At 44.2% G+C, this 25,424-nt stretch overlaps 1 protein-coding gene across 7 annotated transcripts in view; it reads left to right on the top strand.

The window, feature by feature from the left end:
* Positions 1 to 25,424, top strand: part of CLASP1 (cytoplasmic linker associated protein 1) — a 173,251-nt gene continuing 147,827 nt past the window's right edge. For all 7 annotated transcript variants that reach the window (XM_082285311.1, XM_082285315.1, XM_082285312.1 and 4 more), the window contains exons 1-2: positions 1 to 108; positions 12,315 to 12,789. In XM_082285311.1, coding sequence (XP_082141437.1) covers positions 12,595 to 12,789 — 195 coding nt within the window. In that variant the 5' untranslated portion in view covers positions 1 to 108; positions 12,315 to 12,594. The remainder of the gene's footprint in view (positions 109 to 12,314; positions 12,790 to 25,424) is intronic.

Genomic DNA, 25,424 nt, shown 5'->3' with positions numbered 1-25,424 from the left:
GGGCGCGCGCGCGGCCATGGAGCGGAGCGGGCGCCGCCGCCGCCGGCACTGAGGGAAGGAGACGCGAGAGGGAGAAGGGAGCGCATCCGCCCGGCCCCCGCCCCGCAGGTACCGCCCGCGCCCGCACCGCGCGGGGGCCGCGGGGAGAAGCGCGGCCGGGGGGGCTTTGTGTGCGCTGCCGCCGCCGCCGGGTGACCGCGGGGAGCGCGGTTCGGGGCGGGGCCGACCCGCCCGCGGCACCGGCCGGGAGGAGCGCGGTGCCGGCTCTTCCAGCGGCGCGGTTCGGGAAGGGCAGGGGAGGGCGGTCCGGCGGGACCCGGGGTGCGGGGGCTGCCGGGGCCTGGCGCGGGGCCGCCCCTCGGCCCCCCGCCCTGGGGCCGCCGAGCACCGGCCGTGCGGGAGCGGCGGTGCCGGGGCCGTGTCAGAGCGGGGGGTCCCGGTGAGGGTTCCCGCTGGAACGAACAGCTCCGTGAAGGGAGGGAGGTGCGGCCGTGCTGCGCTCAGCGAGCAGCGCGGGGCTTCGCTAACGCTTGAGGCTGCTGTGCTCCCGAAAGCATCGTGTGGTTTGGGTGGGTTCAGCCCTTGCGCTTGGCCCCTTTGTGCATGTGCCGAGCTCTGCTTCGTTTATATCTGGCTGCATTTTTAATGGAAGTTGGGTCGGAACTATGACTTTGTCCGGAGAGGTGGATTGGTCATTAGACAAATCGTGCAGAAATGCTTCAGAGGTACTGGATCTGAGTACATAAAATGTAGTTGTGTGTGTTACAGGCCTGTGTGGGATCTGCTTAAGATATTTTTAATGCTATATGTCTAAAGATACTGGTGAGGAAGGGGAAGGCTGCCTCCTTCCCCAACACCCTGCACAGCCGCTTGACAAGGTTGTGGGAAACTGAGGTAGGATAACAGGCTCAGGGTTGTCTGGGAAGCCTGTGGTGGAGTAGCACAGAGGCTCCCCAGGTGTGTGGGTTGTTCTGACCAATAGATCTCTCTGCCCCATGTGGACTTATTTCATAAGTCAGTGTTTAGTAAAGGAGACTAGGGTTAAGTAAAGTAGCATGTGCCAAGTCAGTGTTAATAGAGCAGGGATGTGGTTTCCAGCCCAGCACTTGTGCCAGCATCAGAGACAAATAAGTCTTAGTCCAGTCTGCTGCTGAGCAGTGCAGCCTATTTCTCTGCATCTTTTGGGTAGTTGCATCTCTGTTCTGTACTCCTCTTGATGCTGCCTGGGCACTGTTGAAGACAAAGTATTGTTGCTTGATACCTGGAGACACAGATCCACCATTTAGAGCTTAGGTTAGTTCTTGGAAAGGTTTTGGAAGTGCAGGTATTTGCTTCCATGTGGGATTCTGAATTGGATTTAAGAGGTTTGCAGCTGGAGAGGGGATACATTTGAGAACTTGCAATCGGAGTGAGCTTTCCCTTGAGAAAAGGGCTACACCCAAGTGCAGGATGGAACTGCAGTACTGTCATATTCAGGGTCTTCCTTGTCGTGGCAACACAGCTTGATGTGTGGAATAAGCCTTTGTGCTGTAGTCCTGGGCTTGGCAAAGTTGAGCCTTTGCTTGTTTTCTCTGTTGAACTCTGTCAGTGGGACTGAAGCCTGGAAGTTACGAGAGGGACAGAGGAATGGCATGTCACCATGGGCAATTCTCTGTGTATTTCATAGTCTCCCTTGCTTAAGTTTGTTTTTAAATTGTTGCCAACATAAATAGATTTTTTTCATACTGATGCCTGCAACATTCCTGTGAAGTCCTTAGAATTTGTCAAGCAGCTTCAGAAGTTTCTGTTTCGAGAAGAAAAATGCCATGGAGTTATACACTTCGGCCTTGCTGCACTTAGCTGATAACAAGCGGTGTTAAAAGTGATAGAGCAGCAAGTTTTGGAAGTGGAAATGTTTCTCTGGTTCACATGATATTCCCCAGAAGTACAGCTGGAGAGAGTGCCTGTGATTGAATGAGTTGGTCCTCCATGCATCTTTGAAGTTCTATAGGAATCTTAAATCTATGCTGCAACTTAGGTATTAAGAAAACCATATATTTAAACAGCAAAAGTCAAACTGAAATGATTTATCTGTTTCTCCCATGTTAATCCTTCTCTATCCATCAGGCAATTTGGTCAGAGCTGTTGGATGTTAGAGGATGAGAGTTGACAGCAAGTCTGGCCACTTCTGTAGTGATTTACAACATCACAGAGGAGGATGAGGGCGAGATGTCCTCTACAGAGGAGCCCTCAACTACCTTTGTGTCAGGGGCAGGTCAGAAGAAGTTTCAAGAGGCTGGACACAAAATGCTCAGATGGATAAAGTAGTGACCATCCCTGCATGTACCTTACCATTTCAACATCCGTGTGGATTTTTGTGAGAGTAAAGCTTGTGGACTGCCATTACAGGTCCCTTCTGGCCTCAGATGACTTTGGATCAGGCTCATGTGTCACCCTGAGCATCTCATTATCTCAGGCCTTGCCTAGACTAGGGCTGGAAATCTTGCTGGCGTGCCTGGATGGGGCTTACTGCTGTTCATGCCTCCTTGGCTGGCAGTTGTAATTGAAGCTTCTCCTGGATTCTGACAGCGCCTGCTCACCTTGGAGCAGTGATCGCTAGTGCAGTGGAGAAAATGCTGGCAAGTATGGAAAGGTCTGTCACCCGAGTTAATAAAATAGACTGTCCTTGTCTATTAATTTCTTCAGACTGTGACTTAAGTAAATTCTAATCAGTCTGACTGTGAGGGAAGGGGTTTGTTTCTTTCCTTGATGGAGGTTGATGTGACAGTGATGTGCAGCTTTAGCTTTACCTTTACCTTGCTGTTTGATGGTGTCCACTTCATGTTGGACTTTGCTCAGTTGCTCCATTTCCATCCCACTGTACAGTGTTGAAGTTTGCATTATGTGTTTCTTCAGAGCTCGTTCAGTGGTTTGGATCTTGTCCATTGGACCAACCTGTTACCAGTTCTCAAAGCTGTGTGAAAGCCTGACGTGAGCTGGTTATGAGCTTTGCACAGTGGGATACTGAGGAGCTGAGCACATGCGTGTTCCTTGGCATTCTGCACTGCACTGGTGTCTGGCTCTGTCATACATGGGAGAGTTCACTTTCTCCTCTATTTGGCAGCATTAGCACTCTTACACCTGAAAAAAACCACAAGACAAAACCTAAATGAACTAGGTGGAGTTGTAACTGCTCAAGTTATAGAAGGGCAACAAATGGGTTTTGTCCAAGAGGCTGCAGGTGCTCCCCAAGAGATTTGATCTCAATTCATGGTTAGTGTTTGAGTTCATCTCACTTCCTGTTCTGGCCTTTAATCAAATCTCTGCATGTTTGGCTCTACAAGGAGGGAGATGTCTATTCTGCATCCAGAAACAAGCATGCCAAGTAGGAGCCACAAAATTAATAATTAGACAAGCGTCATCATCGTTAGTTTATTGTGAGTGGGAAGATTTAAAAATCTCTAATTTGTTTCCACTGACAGCAAGATAACAGACTAAACAGCCTGACCAGGCCAGTCCCTGATGCAGTGTTTCAGTATTTCAGGATTAATCTGTGGCCCTTTCTTTACATTTTGCTTGTAGATGTTTTAGATTCCAAGATATTTCAGAGAGCCAGATTTAACCAACAGTAATTTGCTGAGGCAGAGATCTGATCAAAATAAAGTCAAATTTTTGACAGGTGTTTCAAAGTGCTGCTGAGCAGAAGGAAGGAATTGCAGGTGTGTCTCTGCCTGTTACATGCAGGTGGTTTTGTAGGGCAGAAGTTCTCTTAATTCTTACTAAGGTTCAGCCCAATTCATGGTAGTGTCAAATAAAACCTCTTTCTGCTCCTCCCTGTCCTGTGCTTCCTCCACCCACTGTTTTATGTACCTTGAAGTGTCATGGTGGCTTTCTGCACTCCCCTGCAGCCTGTGTTGAGGGATTTCTTTGGCCATCCACTTTGATGCAGTTGCAAGTGCCAGGCTGAGTAGAATCTGCTTAAGCCTTAATGTAAAGGGTAACCCTCCTTCCCCTCTCTGGAGCTGAACTGATTATAGGTGCTGGCTTCTACTCCCCTGTCAGCAGCTGAAATCCTGCTGCTGCTGAGTTCTCTCCTTGGCCAAGAATTTCCATGGCAGCCCTGGAGAACAGAGGTAGGCAAAGACCCCTGTTTTGCCATGCAGAAAAGTTGTGCTTAGAGTCACAGAAGAGAGATGGGCGTTAGCTGGGGAGCCTGAAGACAGACCAAGAAAATAACCTTTTTCTAAAACTGTTGACGTGCAAACTGCTGCTGTTGCATTCCACAGCCAGTGTCCCTTGAGGGCTTGCACCCAAGGTTTGATCTTGTGTATTATTTTTGCGTTCCAACCTGTCATTTTACTATTAGCACTTGTCTCTCAAGTACTTCCTTCCAGGGTAGTTCTGGCTTGGACTTCTACACAAAAACTTACTACTGTGTCACTAGCCAGTTAATTATCAGTAAGAATAGCAAGGTCCTGGAGGACTGGAGTAAGAAATTTACGTCAGACACACTGCTCTCTTTAAAATTCAGTTATTCATATCTTATACCAACGTGTGATGGTGTCAGTTTTTTCTTTTCCCGAGGTGTTCTCTCACCCTCAGTTACCACTGCCACTGGAGACTTGTTTTGCAGTGACTCTGGGGAAGGCGCTGAATTCCTACCTTATACCTGCCTGTAAAATAGGAAGGTGGTATCATACTACTTTTTTCTTCAAGTGATGTACACAAAGGAGATGCTTTCCATCTTCAGGACTGCCTGAATTAGTAGTCTTAGCCCAAGGGACTTCATCAGTCACAATGCAGAGAGAGATTATACGATTCAGATGTTCTGTGAAGCCACTTGTCCTGCCAGCAAACTGCAAGTGATGATGGGTCACTGCTCTTATTCTCAGTGGTGTTCTACTTCAAACCTTGCTAAGCATTTTACCCACAAAAGTCTATTCTTTTTCTTTTCTTCCCTTGTTGTTTTCCAGATGATCCAGTATTGCTGCTGGATTGTGGAGGAGAGGGTTAGGATGTGACTGAAAGATTTTGGCCTGCACTCCTAGTTGCTGTAGAAAGTGGTCTGATGCCACTTCCATTCTTCTGGATGCCCCCACAGCCCCTTGGGGGGAACCTTGCGCACCAAGCTGGAAGGTTGTAGTGGTTTGGTCCAAAATACTCATTACTGTTTAATGACTCTTTAGGCATGTAAGAGTTGAAGAATGGGTGTGTCATGGATCTTAGGCAGCTGCTTTGTCAGCTTGTATGCTGTTCAGCTCCACCATGGGGCTCTTCTGGGGTGACGGGGGGGTGGTCGCTCCTTGTCCTTCAAAGCCCCTCGAAATGTCTTCAAAAGTCCTGCCCTTGGTCTCTGGCTCTTTGAAGAATGTGAAGACAAAGAAGATGACCAGGAAAACAAGGAAGATGAAGAAGACGTAGGAGCCACATAGTTTCTCTGCATAGGGGAAGAGCATTCCCACCAAGAAATTGGAGGTCCAGTTGGAACAACCGGCCACTGCCATGGCTGCAGGTCGTGGGCCCTGGCAGAAGAGTTCTGCCACAATGAACCAGGGGATAGGGCCAGGGCCAATCTCAAAAAGAGCCACAAAGCCAAAAGTGGCAGCAATGCTGATGTACCTGATCCAGTCCACGACGTCCTTTAGAGCTAAAGCTATAGTCATAACAGCAGCACGCACAGCCATGCCAGCCAGACCAGCTAAATGGAGGGTCCAGCACCCTGCACAATCCACCAGGAACAGTGACACCACAATATAGAGCCAGTGCTGTATAGTTTGTGTGCCAGGGTCCCACAGTGTCAGAGCTGCAGTCTGCAGGCTCTGAGATAAAGTTAGATCTCTAGAATGAGGGACAGGGAGGATATTTTTATATACATAAACCGAAAACTTGGGTACTATTTACAGAATTAAGTGTCATGATGATAGTCATGTGTCTCCGCTGCCACTGGTCCCATAGGCCCTTAATAAGTTGCTTGTAGTACATTACCTTGGAACCATGAACTGAGATGTCTACAAGAGGGAGTCTGCACAGAGCAGCTCCTGACATTGTAGGATTTTGAGCTGCATCTTGGCACTTGAACTGTTAAAAAGAAAGGAGACCTTGAAAGCTCATTCTAGACTCGTCCTTGGTCTCAGACAAAGTTAAAACCAAACTAATTTCAGAGAGGGGTTGTATTAGGGAAACAAAAGATGTTAAAGCTCATCTCATTTTCTACTGTACTCTGGAAGGGTTACTCCCCATTCTGCAAAGTGGTTTCGTTAGTGTAGGGTATTGGAGTCACATTGAGTGACCTGCGAGTTGTCTTGATTTGCTTCAGCTTCATTACTGAAGAGATTTTTTTTGAAGATTGTTGCATTGCTTAAATTGGTAGGTCTATGTGAGGTGTTCAGCTACCCAGGCAGCAGTATAAACCTTTAGTAGAGGCATAAGAATTTCTATTATCTGAAGCTTATCTCTCGTCTTACCCAGGCTAGGTCATGCAACTTTCACAGGCAGCATCTGGCCTAGAAGGACTGTGTATGGGGGAGAAGGCCACAGTTAGCTTAAGCCCTGGAAATCTTTCAGCTGTCTTCATTCTAGACATCTGCCTAGTTTTCCTGATGGCAGTGGAGTTGTGCCCTGCTGGAAGTTGCTTACTGTCTGTGCTTGTGAATATGAACCCCTTAAGAGACTCTAGGCAAGTTTGAAGACCAGCCAGTATTTAGCAGAGTCCTAGCAAGCCTTAAGACCTGGCTCTTCTGAGGATGAACTGCTCGCAGCAGTAGAGTTTTACAAACACTGCTTTAGTATGGCCAGTGCTGTGGGAGGAGAAAGAAACCCTCATTTGAAGACCTTCCCGAAAAGAAGCTGCATCCACCTAGGCAGTGCTTTGCTTATCAGCAAGGTTGGACTGAGAAGTGGTGGCACGGGCACTGTCTGAGGACAGTTAAAGTTACTGGATGGGCGTGGAAGAAGTGCATCAAGTGCCTCCAGAGGCACTTGGTACAGGGAGATAAGCACCGGGCTGTCCCTCCAGCTAATTAGACAAGCATGAGTTGTCAGTCTGGAAATCTAAGATACCATCTTTGGATTAGGGGGAGGCTTAAGTACAGGGCAACACTAATTACTGATTTAAAACAATCACAGTGATTGTGTAATATTCCCCTGGCACTAGAGAAGCATTATTGCCTACTTATGGATACAGGTGAACAGTGGGGAGAGCCCATCTGTCAGTTGCTGGGTGTTTCCTACAAACTCCCTTTGGCTCCAGAAAAATGTTGCTTTCCTCTTCAAGTAGGACACTTGATGTTATACTTGCCACCTCCTTCTCTCAGAGTTTGAAGAGTATGAACACTTTGAGCTGCTTTGTTCACGGCTGCTTGCACACCCGAGGGAAGAGTAGGTTTGATTGAGTGCATGGTGACTGTAATGCTTTGTAGAGGCCTGACCTCTGGGGAGGGTATAGCTGTACTGGTAGAAGCAAAAATAGAGAAGTGGACAGAGGGCTGAGAACTTCCACCCACCCTTCCTGCAGAGCTGCAGTTTGGTACTGCCTTGCTGATGAGATCTCCACTTAGTCTTTGCAGCATATGGGTTCCAGGTGCTGTTCTCTGAACCCCTTGCCCAAGGGGCTTGGCTGGCAAAGCAAGTTATGTTGTTTACACTGCCCACCTTGCAGAAGTGGTGAACTACTGCAGGTTGGATGCCTGGTTGCTTTTATACTTGAAAAAATTGCTCCATTTGGCTAGGGTGGAGATCTCCTGAAGGATCAGAGTTCTTTGTTGTGGAAAGTCAAGGTCTGTCGAATATACCTTGAACTAATTTTAAACTGAAGTGACTACGCAGTTAGGTCCTACGCAGTGAAGAAGGAGACTTGTTGGTACAGTTGTGTTGCTGTGTTGTTTCCACAGCTGTTGGGCTACAGCTAACCACATACACAAAAAAAAAAAGGCACCAAAGGAGCGTGGTCATATTTACAGGTTGGTTATAAATTAAGCTTACTGGCTGGAAGCTGAGAGATACCTTCAGGAAGATGACTGGAAAGAGCTGGTTATTGAATGGTGCTGGCTCTTGCCTCCAGTGATTGTGAGTGGCAGCAAGAGGCTTGTCTCTGCATGCTTGTGTCTGGAGCGGTTGTGTTTTGAGCAGTTGTCTGGGGAAGTTATGGACTGCATTGACTTTTTGGCAAATGAAGATGACAGTGAAACATGACAAAGATGATAATCTGATGTCTAGAGCAGAAGAGAGTGGAACATCATTTTTAAGGTCAAATAGCAATATTGGAAGAACTGCCAAGGATAGGCAGGACCCTAAGAGAGTAGTAGTGCATTTTTGATGTGCTTCAAGTTTCCTTCCTTGAAAGAAGGAAGGAAATCTTGAAGAAGATTCAAAATTTCCTGTGATGTTATCCTAAGATAAAGTCTTACTTGAGAATTGCAAATCATGCACTTTCACTTAGTCTGAGGTCAGTGGTGTTTTCCTAAGTGCTGGAAAAAAATCATTGACTTAGGTACCTGGTTTAATATTGCCACAGCATCTTAGGTAACAAGTCTTTCCTTGTTACTGTTTGGATTAATTTATTCTATGTGTTGAGCCAGTTGCTTTACTGTGAATTCTATCGGTTTTTATGCTGTTATGATGGTAGTATCTAAGCTGAGTAACTTTGGGCTGTTTGGTCTTTGTCAGGTTTCCCCTTTAAATTCATAATTTTGAACTCCAAGGTGGCATTAAACATAAACCTCTTTATAGTGGCTTTCTGCTGGATCGCTGTTGATGGAAAATTTGGGTGTTACAAAGCACATTGTTTTGATGGCTCATTAGTGAAACAGAACTTCTTTTCAGTGACAGAATTGGGGTAGTTTTTTCTCTTGGATTATTTTGTCTACATGTTGAGCCTAGCCTGTCTCTTCAAGGGCAGACTGTAAGGCTTGGAGGAGGATTGGAGAAAACCCTTGCTCTGGAACTTACACTGGCAACCCATCTCAAAACTTGGAGGAGCTCCAAACACAGGACCTGTGCCACTGAGTTATTAATTTTGAGTTCTGCATGGCTGTTCTTCTGTGGGAAGAGGTTGTACTCAACATCCCAGTCCAACCAAAGCTCTTTATATCTTGTAACATTGGCTACCTGGAAAGTCCAGGAACAGAAGTAGACCACTGGGGCTGCGATTGTGGCTTAGTGTTTTTCAAAGATTGTTATGTGGGGAGCATCTGCCCAGATGATTGCAGACTTGATGGGATGCAGCAGCCGTATGCTTCATTGTCTGAGAAGTTAATTTTTTTGTCAGCTTGGGTCTTGTCTTGTTTTTCTCAGGTGTTATTTTTTCCACTTCCTCCTGTGGGGAAGAGTGGAGTCAACAAACTTCCTAACATTGTAGAAAACTTTATTTTTGAGATGTGCTACTTAAACACCTGTTAGCTGGTAGTTGCAAGCTACATTGAGCTTTTCCTCTTGGCTTCCTATTACTGTTTTCCTCAGGACTGAAAGATGTTTCTGGCTCTTCTTCCCTCTATGCATTTGATAGCGGTGCCATAATGTATAGTGGATTTTCTTTAGACTCCTCAAGGTTGTGGACAAATTTGTTCTTCTGTAGTGCACTGTGATTTTTATCCTATGCCTTCCTTCATGTGTTTAAAAAGCGAGGAGTGTGGAGAGAAATTTGTTTACAATAGTTTGCGTTAAAGATTGCTTCTGTGCTTGTAGGCAGAGACTTCTTCAATGAAAACCACATAGAAGACAGACCTGAAACTTTGAATGCTCCTTTCTCATGGCAGTGTGGCCAGCTAATGGTTTCTGGACTTGTTGGGACTTGCCTCTGTGTGATGTTAATAAAAAATGGCTATTTGGTGGTAACTAGCACTCCTTCACACCCTTCTGTAATCTGAATTTTCAAGTTTAAGCAAGTTCTACATTTCCATTTTAAAAGCAGTTAAGACTTTTTTCACCATATTCTATCCAGTTTAACAGAAGAGTCCCTTTCTGAACATGTGTGCAGCTTCTGGAGTCCAGAAACAAACCCCTCAGCTAACTTGAAGGGTTTCAGCTAGAATGTGGTAGCAGTTTAATACCAGTTCCCTGTCCCTTCTCCAGTAGCTCCATGCTAGCGAGGTGTCCAGTGAAATGCTTCCCTACTATGTGAAAATCTTTCCACTGAATATTTAGACACTGCTGTGTGTAAGACTGTCTCCCATAACTGGAGTGTCTGCAGCAAAGAGCAAGACCAGCCTGTGCTGGAGGGCAGGGCAGGGGCCAGTATTCAAAGCTGCAGACAGGGAGACCTGGATGAAAACATCTGCTGTGCTTGTACAATTGTGGAAGTGGCTCTGGTTTTGTGCCTGTACTGCCATGGGAGTGAGTGCCATGTCATGAACATTTTGGTTGAGGATGGGAAAGCTCAGAGTGCTTCTTTCAGGTTTGGTGCTAAACTGACCCAAGTGAGAAAGTGTAGCATCAGTAGAAACTGCAATAAAAAGGGCAATGCTTCCTTCTAGTTTGGAGTTTTCATTTAGAAAGAAAAAAGGTGTTAAGAGTAGTGATTGGAGGAAGTGTTGACAATTTTAGAATTTAAAATCAAATCCCTCTTGAGGTGACTTGAAACAAAATGGTGGGAGTTTTGAGTGTCCTTGAGATGGTTCAGGTTGGGGTAGGGGTCACAAGCAGTAATCTGTCACAGCACTAACTTAAAGCTTGAGGTGCTGTGTGTGCAGTTGCAGCCAAAGCTTCCTTGCTGCTCTGGAGGTGAGTTTTTGCTGGCAAGGAGGGAGCTTAGTGTACAGACAAGAGCAATCCCTTCTGGCTGAGGGTAGGATTTTCCCAGCAGTTGGTTGAGGTGAGTCCATGGGTGTACAGAACCAGTTTTGATCCCAATCAGCCAGCGGGAATTTGAACTGGTTGCCTTGAATGGAGTGACCTGCACTCTGGTGACTCCTGCGCAACCAGTGTGGGAAGCTGGAACACGTGTGGCAATGCTTGTAGGGTTAGGGAAATGCTTGGAGGTTAAGCCCTCAGAGTTGGATCTAGATGTTGTGCTTGGTGGTGGTAAGATGTGGCCAAAGAGGATGGGGGTGACATAATGAACTGAACAGTCTGCTGTGCAAAGGGTGCTTTTGTTTCCAGGCTGGGGTTCTTACGTGCATCTCGTCTGCGTCAGGTCTACTTTGTTTTATTAAGACTTTTGTGAAGGCTTTATTTGCTCAAACAGAAGGTATTTAGATTTGCTGCCCCAGTGCTTCCAATTAGTGAACTTGTGCCTCCAGCTTCCTTCCAGTTGTTTATTGAACCAGGTGTCTGCTGCACAGTCTCTTCCCTTACTCTGAGCTTGACCTGCTTTCCTCATGTTGGCAGAAGAAGTAGGGCAGATTTCTAGCTTTGAGTATTATTAGCCAGGAAACAAAAAGATGCCCTGGGTTTTTATCACCTCCTTCCTAAAAGAGCTAACCTGTGTTGAGGGAGTGCTTCAGGAAGCACTATGGTGATGCCAGGAGCCCTGGTCTGTGGGCAGGTGGAGGACAAACCCCTAGTCTGTTCCCTGGCCATCTTGTGGGATTCATTTGGCTGCAGATGGAGGGACAAAAAAAGTCCCTGATGAAGTCCATGGACAAGAGAGTTTATAGGGTTCAGTTTAACCAGAGCCCAAACACACGGTAATTTCTTTTTTTTTTTTTTTTTTTTTTTTTTTTTTTTGCATAAGCCAGAAGCTTCTGAGGTGATACTGTGCCTCTGAGTGGCAGCAAAGTCTGGCCTGACCTTTCTTGTTGTGGCCTTGGTTGTCAGAACTGTGTTTAGAGTGTGCCAGTGAATGCTCTTTTCTGGACATGTGTAGTTGGGATGTAACAGAATTCAGCCTGGAAACAGCTTGAGCACCTAGTTTTTGAAAGCTGATCATTTTACATTCCTGGAGCCCTGTGTTAGTGCTTTATCTTGCTGACCAGCTGATGACATTGATTGCTGAAGGCCAACAGTCAAAACAGCATCCAGACCTCTTCCTGCTTTCACTTAAAGTAGATAGGTTTTCCTGGTGACCTGTTTAAGGATTTTGTCCCCACCTTTTTGGGTGGATGGTGGCAGTTGCAATAATACTGATTATTAATCAGTAGTTACTTTAAGCTACAATTTTATTGTCTGTCACTAAAACTTCCAGGGACCTGATGGGTAACTGCTATTGTAAAGAATAACCAAAGGTTTTTGTCCTGACCTACCTTGTTTGATTCCTTAAAATAGACCAATGCTGCTTGTATCTGACTTACCACAGCTTCACAGCTGTATATGAATAACCTATTTTGTGACATGCTTTCAGTCTTTTTTTTCCCTCCAGTCTTAATTTAACCTATAATACTGTTCTTTTTCATTTCTTTCAGAATGGACTGCTGAATTGGGATTTATTGCAGACTCAACTGTACAGTGCTGCTCGTTGCTTCATCTATTACCAGTTATTTAAATTGGACTTTTAATATCCTGCCAGCTGCTGTGCACACACACATGCTGCATTGTTGCCATTCTCAGAATTGCATCTTTGAAACCCAGGCCCTCAGTAACCTTCATCGAAGAAAGAGGCGACCTCCTGCGTACATTTGTAGAGGGAGATTTTGGCCCTGCTGCCCTCTGGCTTTCTGGCTGGTGCTGTATTTCTGAGACACCATGGAGCCTAGTATGGAGTACTGCCTAGCGCAGGTGCTGCAGAAGGATGTTGGAAAGAGACTTCAGGTTGGCCAGGAATTGATAGATTATTTCTCAGATAAACAGAAGTCAGCTGATCTTGAACATGATCAGACTATGCTGGATAAAATGGTTGATGGACTGGCCACTTCTTGGGTAAATTCCAGCAATTATAAGGTAAGACTTTGTCATGTGGAATGTGATTACTGTCAGATGTTTCGATGTCAAGTGCTACTTGATCTAAATGAAAGCTGTATAGTAGACATTCTATTATACTGTTCTGTAAGCTGGTAATTACACTGAATCAGTGATTGTTATTCCAAATCTTGGCAGCTGATAGCTGCTATGATATTGAGGACTCAAGGCAGTAAGAATTCAGTAAATGGTGTTTTAAGCACTAGAGGATTTACATTTGGTGTTCATAGTTTGTGGTATCTTGGTTTCTTTGTGTACCTTGTTAGCTGGTGGCACTCTTTAATCATGCCAGTAGTTAGCAATGTTGTTGATTTCCTGCCATACTAAAAGATTTATAAAACTGAAAAAAGCATATATAAACTGCACTTGTTTTCACTGTCATTAAACCTTGCTAGACTTCTTTTCCTATTTTCTGTGGGCAACACAGTAGATCAATTGTACTTGGCTCAAGAAAGGTAATGTCTGTATGAGTCTTCTGTTGAGTTTGATAGTGTTGAGATGAGCTGGTAGGACACGGAACTCCACTGCCTTGTTATCCCTGTCATGTTACTTCATCTCCCCACAGGTTTAGAGAGAAAGTCCTACCACAGCCATGTACTGTGGGAGTGGGGAGGGATTCTCAGCTGTGACTTGAAAAACTCCTGTCCTGGTCTGTTCATGAGGCTCTCTGTAATAGAGTACTGAAGCTATTATATGGGATGTAGCAGTGTTCCTTTTTGATGAGTCCAGAAGAATCTCAGAGTGAAAGTTCCTACAGAGCTGAGCCTGAAGATATTTCACTGAGGGTTGTACTGGAGTTCACACCTGTAGAAGTGAAGGAGAGACTGGCTGTGTAGGTTGTAAGTGCTCTGGAGCTCAACATACTCAAATTAATTAAAATTATTTTTGACAGAAGTTATGATTGGGAAGTGGTTGTGAGATTGCAGTGTTCTGCACAACTGCATTTCTTTCTCTTTGTTTTTGTCAACAAGCAGCTGCTGCAGAAGCTGTTTGGCATGTAGGGGAAAAAAGCCCCAAACACTAAAAACACGATCACCAAACCACCAAAGCTGATATGGTCTCAATAGAGGATCCGTTCTGGTGGAGCACAGGAAGAAATTCTTAGTTTGCTGTTGTGAACAAGCAGTATACATATAATTTTCTGAGAGTATTGCATATTCTTATTGCCCCTTTTTTGCTAGTTGGTTTTCTCTTACAAACTTCCATGATTCTGGGTGGAAGAGTAACCCAAGCACAGTGAAATTGAAATTGTTACCAAATGTGCTATTTGCATGGATTTCATGAAGTGATGTGAATCACAGAGCTGTGCAGTGCTTTGCAATCCCTGTATCCCACTTAGTTTGCAGAATTTCTATTCAGATAACTTGCTTGTCTTCCCAATCTTTAGTCTGTTGAACTACACACTTATGATGATCTCTGTGGTATTCATTTTCCAGTAACAAACTGGTGGCACTTCTGTACTGCAGGGACTCTGTTCCAGAACTCATGCTGCTGAGCTGGCTGTTCATTAATGTGTGTGTTCTATAGATAGCATTTGCTGTAATTAATAAGTTCTAGTAAGCATAACAGAGACATGTCTCAGATGTCTGGAGGGTGTTTTCTCAGTGAATGAGTATAATAGGAGATGTGAAGCTTTTGAGTGGGGCAAGCTGACTGTTTGGAGGTCAGTGATGTGGTGAAGTCTACTTCAAGATCCAGCCAAGGCTTAGTGCACCCTCTTATGCCAATCTCTTCCTTTTGTTTTAATGCCTGCATCATCATTGCCTTTTTTCCTGACTGCTTGTGGGGTGGGGTTTGGAAGCTCTGCTTTTTCTGGTGTCACGGAGCACAGGGGAGCTGGTATCATTTGATCCAGTTCATGGATTAGTGTGTCAACTTTAGGAGTGAAAGGCCAAGCATCACTGCTCTAGGATAGCCATCTGGAGAGCTAAACTGCAATGGTCTGGTCACAATGGAAGAAGCTGAAATATTTGTAGTCTGTTCTCACCTCAGTCTCTTAATTTGAAAAAGTATCAGCTTAAAACAAAGATTGAGATCTGCATGATTTGAATTTGAATTTGATTTGATTTGAATTTGAATCTGATTTGAATTTTCCTAATACGTGAGTGATAAAGTGTGTGTTCTCAGAATAAGACTGAGTGTGGATAACAGATCCATTATCTTGGGACAGCATGCAGTTGATTCATGGCTCCTGCCTGTCTAGGACTCCTTTATCTGAACCCTTGTGCTTATATGTCATCACTGAGGAAACATCAGCAAACCAGAGAAGTGACATCTCTAAGGCAAACTAGTTCAGTTTGGATTAAAAGGAGCTTGAACTGATGATGAAATTGCACCTTTACAGGAAGGGCTCGAGCAGTGTCCCTCATTGGCATACAAGTTTGATATGTGTATGTCATGGCAGTCACTGACCTTTGTAGGCTTTGCTGTTTTTCTGTACATTGTTTTTGTTTTTTCATGACACTATTTTATGCAGCCCTTGACCTCAACACAATGACTGTAGACAATGGAGTTGTCTTTTTCAAGAGATTCAGGAAGAAATAGAATGAAGGAGGGCAGGGATGCTTTTCTTTGCTTGGTGCTGTCCAAGTCTGTTAAAAACATCATGTGTAAAACATAGTGGGGCTTAACATGCTTCTGATAGCGCTCAGTACTCTGAAACTCCTCTAACAAATGGTCTTGTGACCTGATCACTGGTTCCTCCTTTATACCAGGCAGCTGCCTTATGTGCAGAAGGCACTTGGATAGTTCAGGATAGTTCAGCTTTTCAAGTCAAGGAAACATAAAGGTGATTATATGAAACAAGGCACTGAGGTCCAGTGCAAAGCCATTTGCATGTTTGTGCTTGCCAGCAGTGTGCTTGAACTGCACCTAACAGCCATTGCAGGCTTGAGTTTTCCCAGCAGTACTTACTGGTGGGTAGAAGACAGACGAATGGGGCAGAGTAAAAAGATTAATTCCTTTGAGAGCTCTTACTCCTCTTTGGAGCGCAGTTGCTTAGAGCAGACAGCCTGTGTGTGGGCACTAGGAGTTGTGGATTACACCAGTGAGGTTGGGCTGGGGAAAGTATAGCAGGATGCTGCAGACCAAAGAGGAATTCTGCCTCTGGTCTGTTTCTTCATTTTGTGCTTTGTTTGCTTTGTCGGTGGTGTTTCAGGATGGTGGTTCTGCTTGACTTATTTCCTTCCCTGATAAGGATACAAGAGAATTATTTTGGTGGGCTTTGAATCTGTGAACAATAACTAAGGCCTGCACAGAGCTGTCTGTCTTGAGACATGAGGCAAAACAGCACAGCAGTGTCAGAGGCTTCAGCGTGCCCTCTCAGGTTCACAATCCTATGGCAAGGGGAGAGAGCTGGAATCGTCGGTAATCCCTTGGTGAGCCATCTCGCTTTGAGCTGCTTCTGCAGTATTTAGTAATGCTGATGTTAAGTGTGCAGCATCTCCTGGCTCATCTGTGGCTGATGAGCCTTTCTCAGTACCCAAACCATGGTGTTTCATATTAAGGTGTAATGTAAAGTAATACGTACAGGATCTTAAAGTAGTTTTCAACCAGCCTGATACTCCGAGAGGTGAACTGAGAGTGTTCAGCAGTGACCTTCTCTCGCCTGCTTCTCCTCAACAGTATTGGGAAATGAGGTTTCTTGCACGTTTCTTTTCCCTGGGATGTGTTGCCTGTGCTGTTTGAGTTGAGGTTTCCAGTGGAAACAGCCCTTGTTACTGCAGGGTTTTTTTTAGACAAACATCCAAGATTGAACTCGGAGATTGATGGTGACAGAGCCTTCAAGCAGGTCAGGGTCCAACATACTGAAGACAGATTCTATTCAGTGTTTTCACATGTTGCGGAGTGGTAGGAGAGGCCAGTTTGAAGTGAAACTGGATGGAGGTTTGCGGTAAGGAATTGGATGAAGCTTTGTATTTTTTTTCATGTACTTTGGCAAGTAGTGAATTTTGGTTCTGCCCTGCTCTCACTGGACAGGGTTTGCTTTCCAAGGAGAGTATCTCACCTCGCATAGGATGGTCCTTTTGTCCCAGTGCTGCTGTGTCTGTGCAAGGCTCTGTGCCCAGCAGCCTGCAGGACTGGGTTTTGCCTCCGAGAGGCAAGTTAGGAACTGACATGGTTAACAGACCCCCAGGTCTGAGGGCACATCCACAGCCTCCTGCTGTGCTGGTAGACTCAGTCTGTCAGGGCAGGGCTGTGTCCTGAGCTTTGTTTTTGTTCATGTATGCGGCACTTCAGATTTGATTTGTTTAGCTCCCAGCTCATTTTGTTACTGAGAGAGACATCATGGTCTTTAAAGTAAAATGTGAGATGTTAATGAGAATTTTTTTGATATGGTGAAATATTGCATGGATATTTTATTTCCCCTGACAAAATTCCTAATAGCATTTGAGAAAGCAACCTTCCATTCTGATCTGTTTCTGAATATCAAGCATTACAAGAGCACGTTTCACTGAGCTAAAGAGAAATAAAACTTGCATACATAAATTAGCTGGCTTTCTTAAACTGTGTATTGAATAATTTTTTTTTGCTTGCTAATTGAGGGGTAGAACAGATGGTGCAGGCTTAGTTTAAAGCGACGTCCATTAGAGTTACTTAAGCTGATGAATGGTTGTTCACTATAAGCATACATTTGTTCTCTATACCATGTTTATTTTGGTTGAAATTCGGTAGAAGAAATCCAGATTTAAGAAATAATTATCATGCATGGTTATGGGCTGATATGATAATTTGGTGAGTGTGTTTTGTTGAGTGTTTAATGCACGGAGGAAAAGGGCTTTACCATCTGGGGAAGAAAAAGAGACTTGTAAAGGGTTTCCAAGCAGCTGCTGTTAGCTGCTGAGTTTTGAGCTGCTGGGGGTGCATGGAGATCAGTAATGTATACATTCATCTAGCACTTTCATCCCTTAAAACCTTTTTACCATGAAGCTGAAATTGCTAATAAAAATGAATTAAATTAGTTTAGAGGCACAAAAGATATGAGAAAGGGATTGTGAAGGAAAAGTGATCTTGAGATCTGGACTTGAGAGTAGAGCCTATTCCTTGCATATGCCCATATTGCAAAAGGTATCTTGGCAGAAACTGCTTTTGATGACTTTCCCTGTGGGGAGAAGAGTTACCTTAGGAAGGGCTAAGGACTCATTTGGTTTGAACTGCATTTGTGGAGTGTGCCCAGTCCTTATTTTTAGGCTTCTATGCTGGCATGCTCCTAATAGGTAGGTTTTCCTGCCTTAAACTTGTGGAAGAGCGGTGTTTTGGCTTCAGGATATCCAGTTTCCTGTAGGCATTGATGTTAATTCCCAGTCCAGCTGATGAGTTGTTTTCCCTCTGGCTCTAATAGCTGGACCTGCCTTCCCAACACTTTAACTGCTCCGTGTGGTAATTCGATTGGATTATGGTGCAGCTCTTACCTCTGGTACCAACAGTGTGGGCACTGCCACAGAGGGTGCAGTGGAAAATAGAAGGTTGTAGCGGCTGGAGTAGATCAAATTCAGTACTAGCTTCAGACTTTTGTATTCAGGGAAGGGGAAGAACTATGTGCTCTAGCAAGTCAGCATTTAGAATTTCCCTGTGGATTTTTCTTCATACTTAAAAGGCAATAATGACTGGTGTAGCAGGATGGATTGTCCTTTTCTGTCTGCAGTGGGAAGAACTGGAGTGGAGCAGTAATGCTTTCTTGTTTTATGCATAAATGTGGATGTGCTACTGATGGCATAAAACAAAAGGTTTGTGAGCCTGAGCGTACCAAATAACTGCGTCTTTCAGTTGTTGACCAAGGTATTACCAAATAAAATATAAATAATGAGAACCTACAGGATCTCAAGGGAGTGTGAAGAGTGAAAACACAGTGTTGAAATAATGAGGACAGAAGTTTGTTTCCATAGTGGCACACTTATGCCTAACCTCTTTTCCACTGGCTTTAGAGCTCAATATCCAGAACTCATTCATGAAATGGAGGGGAAAATAGCCCCATCCCTGAGAAGAAATGTAGCTTTTGCAAACCAAAGTGTATTTTCTTTGGGTCAGCTGTTTCAGAAGTAGTTGAAGCCTGGAACAGAGTCCTCAGGCGTCCCAGAAGTGTCTGCAACACAGCAACGTTACAAACCCTAATGAGATGCTTTAGACCAACCAAGAGTTTCATATACAGTAAAACCCCTCCAACCGTTTCACTTCTCTTGTTTCCACCAAAGCAACCTAATTGCAACACTTACATGGTGTTTAATTAAAGACATCTTGATATCCTGTCTTTTGGTAGCTCATAGTGGATGGTGAGAAATAAATGGAAAAGCGGGATACAAAGTAAAAGTCTCCCGTACCTATCACTCTGGGCTTGTAGGGTTTTGAGTCCCTCATTTTGTTTGCTGACCAAATTAAGTTCCCATAGGATATGAGTGCTGGGACTAACAAATGTTGTCTGTGACTGGTTTTTTTTCTTCTTTGTTTAGTGTATCAGTGTGGGGGTTTTTTTGTTTGTTTGTTTTGCATTTTTGTGTGTGTAGTTTTGGTTTTTTTGGTGTATGTTCTTTTAGGGGGTGGGGTTTTTTTGTTGTTTTTTTGTTTGTTTTGTTTTTGTTTGTTTGGGTGTTTTTATTTTATTTTTGTTTTGTTAGGTATGTTTTCTCTTGGGTGTTTGGTAGAGTGACTCCCTGAGCATTGGCAAGGGCAACAGGCTCTAGTTTGGGACTGGGAGTCTGGGTCAACACACAACAGACTGAAGCATTGTGGTTACTAAATTGAGAGGATAAAGCTATTCCTTTAATGCTGGTGTAGTGTTTCATTTGCAGCACTTCAGTGCTTGTCACCAGGGTTTATTAGAGATCTAGCACAGTTAGCCAGCGCTCAGAAAACCTTGGTGTGTATTGCTTCACTGCAGGCTAAGGGTCACAGCTGATGCATTTGTGGAAAAGGCAGATTATTGGGGATTTATTTTCATGGGATAAGGGTGTACTAATGCTATTGTAGAGTGCCTTATTGGGCCCTTCTGTGGCATGTGTTGTACAGTTCTAGTTGCCTGTCTGTAAGGAAGGAATTCAAGCTGGAACAGGTGCAGGGAAGGGCTAGTGGGGTGTGCAGGGTATTGGAGAGCCTGCCTAACCAGAGGAGACTAGAGGTTTGGCTTGTTTAGTTTACAGTATGAAGACTGACAGGGAGTATGACTGCTGTCTATAAATACATCAGAGGGGTGACCATCAGGGAGGGGAAAGAACTCTTAGATTTAAAGGGCAGGGTTAGCACAAGAACGAATGGGTATAAACTGGCTGTGAGTAAATTTAGGCTGCATGTCAGATGAAAGTTGCCTGCAGAAAGATCATTGTAAAATTTGTGGAGCTAAATAGATAAGGACAAGACATTTGGTTTTAGGATAGATCTTGGGATGATTTTGAATAGTTTATGTGCAGTGTAGAGTAACAGGATTATGCACAGTGATAAGGAAGTTTCATTTCAGTCATTTGTGTGAGAACACGTATGATACTGTACCTGAAACTGCTTGAAGACTTTAAGTAAAATATTTTAGAGTGTACTGGTTTTGGTCCTCAGAAATCCCAGAGTGACTTACAGAGACTGTTCATGTTGTGCCTGTTACCTATGGAGTAAAATTAGCGGTCATTTATATGCATGTGTGACCCACCTCCCTTCTTGTTTAGTAGGTAGCAGGGTGAGTAGGAGTGAATCCTCACTTTCCCTGACGTGACCTGAATGGAAGGTTAGTGTCAGTGCTGGATTTACTGGCACGTTGATTTCTTTGCTAGGCTCTAACTTGTTCAGTGGGGTTTTGTTGTTCTCTTGATGCTGAAAGAAATATTCATCAACCCCCAGGGTCCTCCCACCAGCACCAACCTGTTAGCTTTTCCATTAAAAAGTATGCACATTCTTCCATGTCTTCTTTGTGGGATATTCCTTGAAGTTGTCTTAAAAGCTGTTCTTGTCTCACCCTTTGAACTTCCACATGAAAAAATTGTCTACTGAAAAGTCCCACTGTCAGTGGGCTTTAGTTGCCTCTGACTTGGTCTAGTTTTAATTGAGTCATTTTGTAAGCAGGGAAGATGTATGAAGCCTCATTTCCTTTGACTTTTTCTATGTAGATTTGCTGGTATCTCTTGCATTGGTTTTCCTCATGCTGAAGTCTGTGTTTTAGTGGAATCTCTTTTGGTTACTGTATTTGTAAGAGCATATCATCTTTGGTATCTCTGTTTTCCCTACCATGTTAGGTTGAAGTTTGGTAAACTTGGCTAAAACTTTGAGAAGCTGGGGAGAAAAAAAGAGTATACGAATGTTAGATCAGCAATTTAATGATCTCTCCTTTAAAAATAGGACAGAAAAATACCCAATAATACTCTTTTTTTTTTAACATTCCAGTGTGTTCTTAGCATTAAGTGCACCTATGTGATTTTTTGGAGGACCAGCTCATGGGACCAGGTAGTCTGCTGCAGGGTTACCTTTGTGTTTCAGATATGCATTTCTGGCTCTGGCAGCCCTTCTTTTTCAGCAGGTGCCTTTTGGAACTGAAAGGTAATGTTACCTATATGGCAGTTAGATCAGCTCTTAGGATCACAGGGTAATTCAGGTTGTAAGGGTCTTTGGACTCACCATCTAGTTCCATCCACCATATCAGTGTATACTGTCAAGGCCCTAAAACTTGTTTCTTACTTGTTTTTTAGAAGAATTTATCAGTAGGTAAGTGTCCCAGTGTCAGAGGTGCTTACATGAATTGACTCCTGTGTAAATGTTTTTGGGATGCCAGTGATGCCAGCAGTTTTGTGTGCTGAGTCACCCAGGGTACCAGTAACAGTTTAACTGAGACTGAGCACAGTCAGATTTGCCCTCCTGCTTGCCTTGCTCAGAGCTGATGGTTGGAACTGTGCTTTGTGTGAGTCTGTATGAAGCTGCCTTGTGTAATTGTATCCTGTGTGTCGTCTGGTCTGTGGCCATATCATTAAATGCAGGAGGGAACAAAGTGGAGACATGTAGTCTCTGAATTTCTCCAAATGAATGTTGCCTTCCACAAATCATTCATTACTTTCTTTCTAGATGAGATCTCTTTTTTTTTTTTAACTAGGCAAAACCTACTGAGTTCCTCATTTGTGCTAAACATGGAACTTTAAAACAAAGCAATATTTGACTATTCAAGAATCGGAGCAAAGACTCCCAGTTATCACACAGTGGAGAGCCTGGTAATTTTTTATGGCGTAGCTGGGATTTTAGCCAGAGGAGAAAATGTGTAGGGCTGAATCTGCATTAAGTGTGAGAAGAAAAAGCATTAGTAGCCACAAAAATTTTCTATCCCCAAAAGTAACTCCTGGAGAGAAGTTTGTGGAAATGATGAAAAATTGCACAGTAGAGCCCCATTCTGATCTAGAACCATAGCATGGCTCTAAGGGACCTTAAACATCATCTGGTTCCAGCCCCCCTGCCACTGGATGGGACACCTTCTGCTAGACCAGGGTGCTCAAAGCCTCATCCAGCCCGTCCGTGCCCTTTGTGTGGCAGCTCTGCTCCTACAGGCAGGATGTGTGCACACAAGCACAAAGGCTGGCAAGATTTCTTTGGGGTGTGGAAGCATTGTGAGGTGAACTGTGGTGGTACCGCTTTGCCAATGTTAAGAGTGTTTGTGCCAGTCGGCTGATAGTTGAGAACCTGGTAGCAGCAAATGGGAAACCTAAAGTTGCTTTGATTCAGCATGTTACGAAATTATATTATCTGAGTAATATCTGCATTTACTGTGAAATGTGTATTAGGAATCAGCTCTTTGTGCTAATTTTCTTTGTCTGTTAGAACTGTATTCCATTAAAAGACAGCGAGTTTGCCTTGTATTGCCATGACTTTCCATTTGACTAATATCAAGTGACATAGTTGTGTTTGGTCTAATTGGAAATCCTGCTGCAAATGGAGGCATCAGCGCTTGTGCAGTGACATGGAACAAACGTCTGCTTTTAACAGTTTGGGAGGACCTCGTGTCTCCCTGTTGGGAGCTTAGATAAAGGGTCGCCGCTCGTTCAGTGCGGTGCAGAGCTGGGCATTAGACTTTTACTGACGTATGCCCATCACCAAAGTTGTCTGATGGAGCCAAACCTGTTAATACTCCAATTTCTGTAATAGCTCTGTAAAGATAGACAGCTCTAGCTTTCACATTGGAATAAAAACTGTACCTGAGTTTTGGAAGGAATTCTGTTTGCTCATAGCTGATGGAGTCCATCCTGATGCACCAAACTGTTTAACCCAATACTCCCTAATAAACTATGTATTTTTGTGTGCTCTCATCTGTTTGGAGTGCTGTGGACAGAATGATCCTTGTGCAGATACTGCAGTACACTCCTAGTTTGGTAAATTAACTCCTTGGAGAAGGCAGTAGTGTACTTTGATTAACTCTGAGATGCTCGGAGGGGCACTGCAGTGTTGTATCCTGAGGCATGAAGGGTGCCATTGCTGTGCTGCTGTTGTGTGCAGGGCTGAACTGCTTGACCTCCAAAAGGAATTTCTCACGCAATGATTGGATGTGGTATGGAAAGCTGAAACTGTACACAGGTTTTAGGAGGTACATGCTCTTGCAGATTGGAATACTTTGTCTGTCTGGCTAGAGCTTTTCTTCCAGGTCTGTATGGGTAGCTTTCCTGGTTTTCCTGTCTGCCTCTTCTACCTTCTTTCCCTTAGGTCTTTGGAAAGTTGTTACCTGCATAATTTTGCTGGAATGTGAATAAGTTATGTGAGTACGTCTGCTTGTGAAAGACTACTAGCTTCAATCCCCATCAAGACCTGAACTTTCTTGTTGCCTTCAAAGAGCTCTGCTTCTTTCTTCATGTTGGTCAGGTCTCATTCTCTCCTTGCAGTTTCATCTGTTTCCTTCTGGAATTTCCTGTTCTGTAAGCCTGCTAAAAGTTAATGAGAACGTTTCCTAAGAGCAGGAGGGCAAGTGTGGAGAAAAGTGCTGTGGTTCTTGTTTGAAAAGTTGCACCTAGAGGTGATGTGTGATGGGAATTGGTATTACAGATGGGTGGGAAGGCAGGATCTTGGACCAAATGACAGTGCTTTGAAGGTGAAGATATGAAACATCAATTTGCAGAACAGCTAGAGAGGGATGGTGGTGTGAAAAGAAGGATCATCCATGAAAAAAGGTATCACTGTAAGATAATTCCCTTACAGCAGTAGTGATATAAATGGGGCATATATTTGGGAAAGGGAGGGAAAGGATGTGTAACAGCAGAAAGGTGAGCTGCTGAGAACCATGTGAGAACTTCAAGCTGTTTTATGCAGATGGGATAGGCTGGATTTTAGGTCTGCATGTAATACTGCAAGTTTAAACACTTAATAAATTTAAGAAGTACGTTTCAGATTTCTATCAGGGAGACATCTTAGTTGAGTACTAGGTACTAACATGGTCTTTTCTCAGCTGTTGATCCTTCATTGTGCTATCACTGAGGTATCTGGGGCTGATGCTAATTGATGGCTCTCTGATTGGCATTTCTGAGTTTTCTGATGACCATTTTCAGGAGGAAGTAGTGCATGAGAATTATAGCAGAGTGTGCTGAAGCTGGACAAACACTTAAGAACAAGGTGGTAGCTCTGTTACAAAACTAAGTCATGTGAGAGCTGGTGTGAGGGTGGCTTGCTGGCTCTTTGGTCTGTGGAAAGCAGGTTTCTTGTGATGTAGTAGTGAAGCTGTGTAGGTCACATTGGTCCCATGGGCTCCCCAGTTCTTTCAGCTAACGTAAAGGAGGGAAATAAGGTGAAGGGAAAGTTGATCTAGACAGGAGAGCCAGGATAAATTGCTGGAATATGTACTTTATACTCTTTGTGGGTACTCCAGACTTTCATGTGGTGTTTTCTGTGTTTTAACTAGAATCCAAATTTATCACAGTTGTTTTGCAGGAGTGTGTTTTATGATGATTCCAAGATGATAGGTCAAACATCAATATAAGCATATTGGACTAGGCACAAAGGGTGGCTTTGGTGGTTCTGCTGTTTTCAGGTTCCCAGTCAAAGGGGCTCATTTGGTGTAGCTACAGCCCTCAAACACTGCTGAGCAAAGGCTGTGCTTTGGATGGGTGAGACATGGAGTGAGAAAGCATGGGGAGCTGTGCGAGTGTCCATGTCTCAAAGAACCAGTTGTGCAGACAGGTTAATGCTGGCAGTTCAAAAGGCCTGGATAAAGCCCTCTGGGAAATCTGAGCAGAGGGCTCCTGCATGAGCCAGGAGCTTGGAGAAGAAAGGAGCTGCTAATCGGGGAAAAGATGGAGCTGTGGGGAAGGATGAGGTTGGGATAGACTCTGCTTTCCCTGTGGGAAGATAACCAGTGGTGACTCTCGGGTGGTAGTCTGAGAGGAAGAGAGCAGGAGACATTCTGGTGTGTCTTTTTACATTGGGGTAAGGAAAGCACAGGCAAAGAGAAGAGGCCAAGGGCAGGACTTTTAGATGGTGTTCATCAGGGTGGGAGTTGAGCCAGGAAAAACTTCTGGGACGTCAAGTAGATGCCCTGAGCCTGTTTATCTTCCTTCTGTTTACTTCATGGCTGTCACCATTGAAGTCTGCCATCTTCAGACTCGGAGGATGGAAATGAAATGTGTTACTGGGGAGTTGTGTTCCAGGGATCAGAGGGGCACTTGTGATAAATGAGAGCAGCA

Source organism: Coloeus monedula, assembly GCF_965178545.1.
Source record: "Coloeus monedula genome assembly, chromosome: 7".
Classification (NCBI taxonomy): domain Eukaryota; kingdom Metazoa; phylum Chordata; class Aves; order Passeriformes; family Corvidae; genus Coloeus; species Coloeus monedula.
This window is presented reverse-complemented; position numbering and strand designations above follow the sequence as displayed.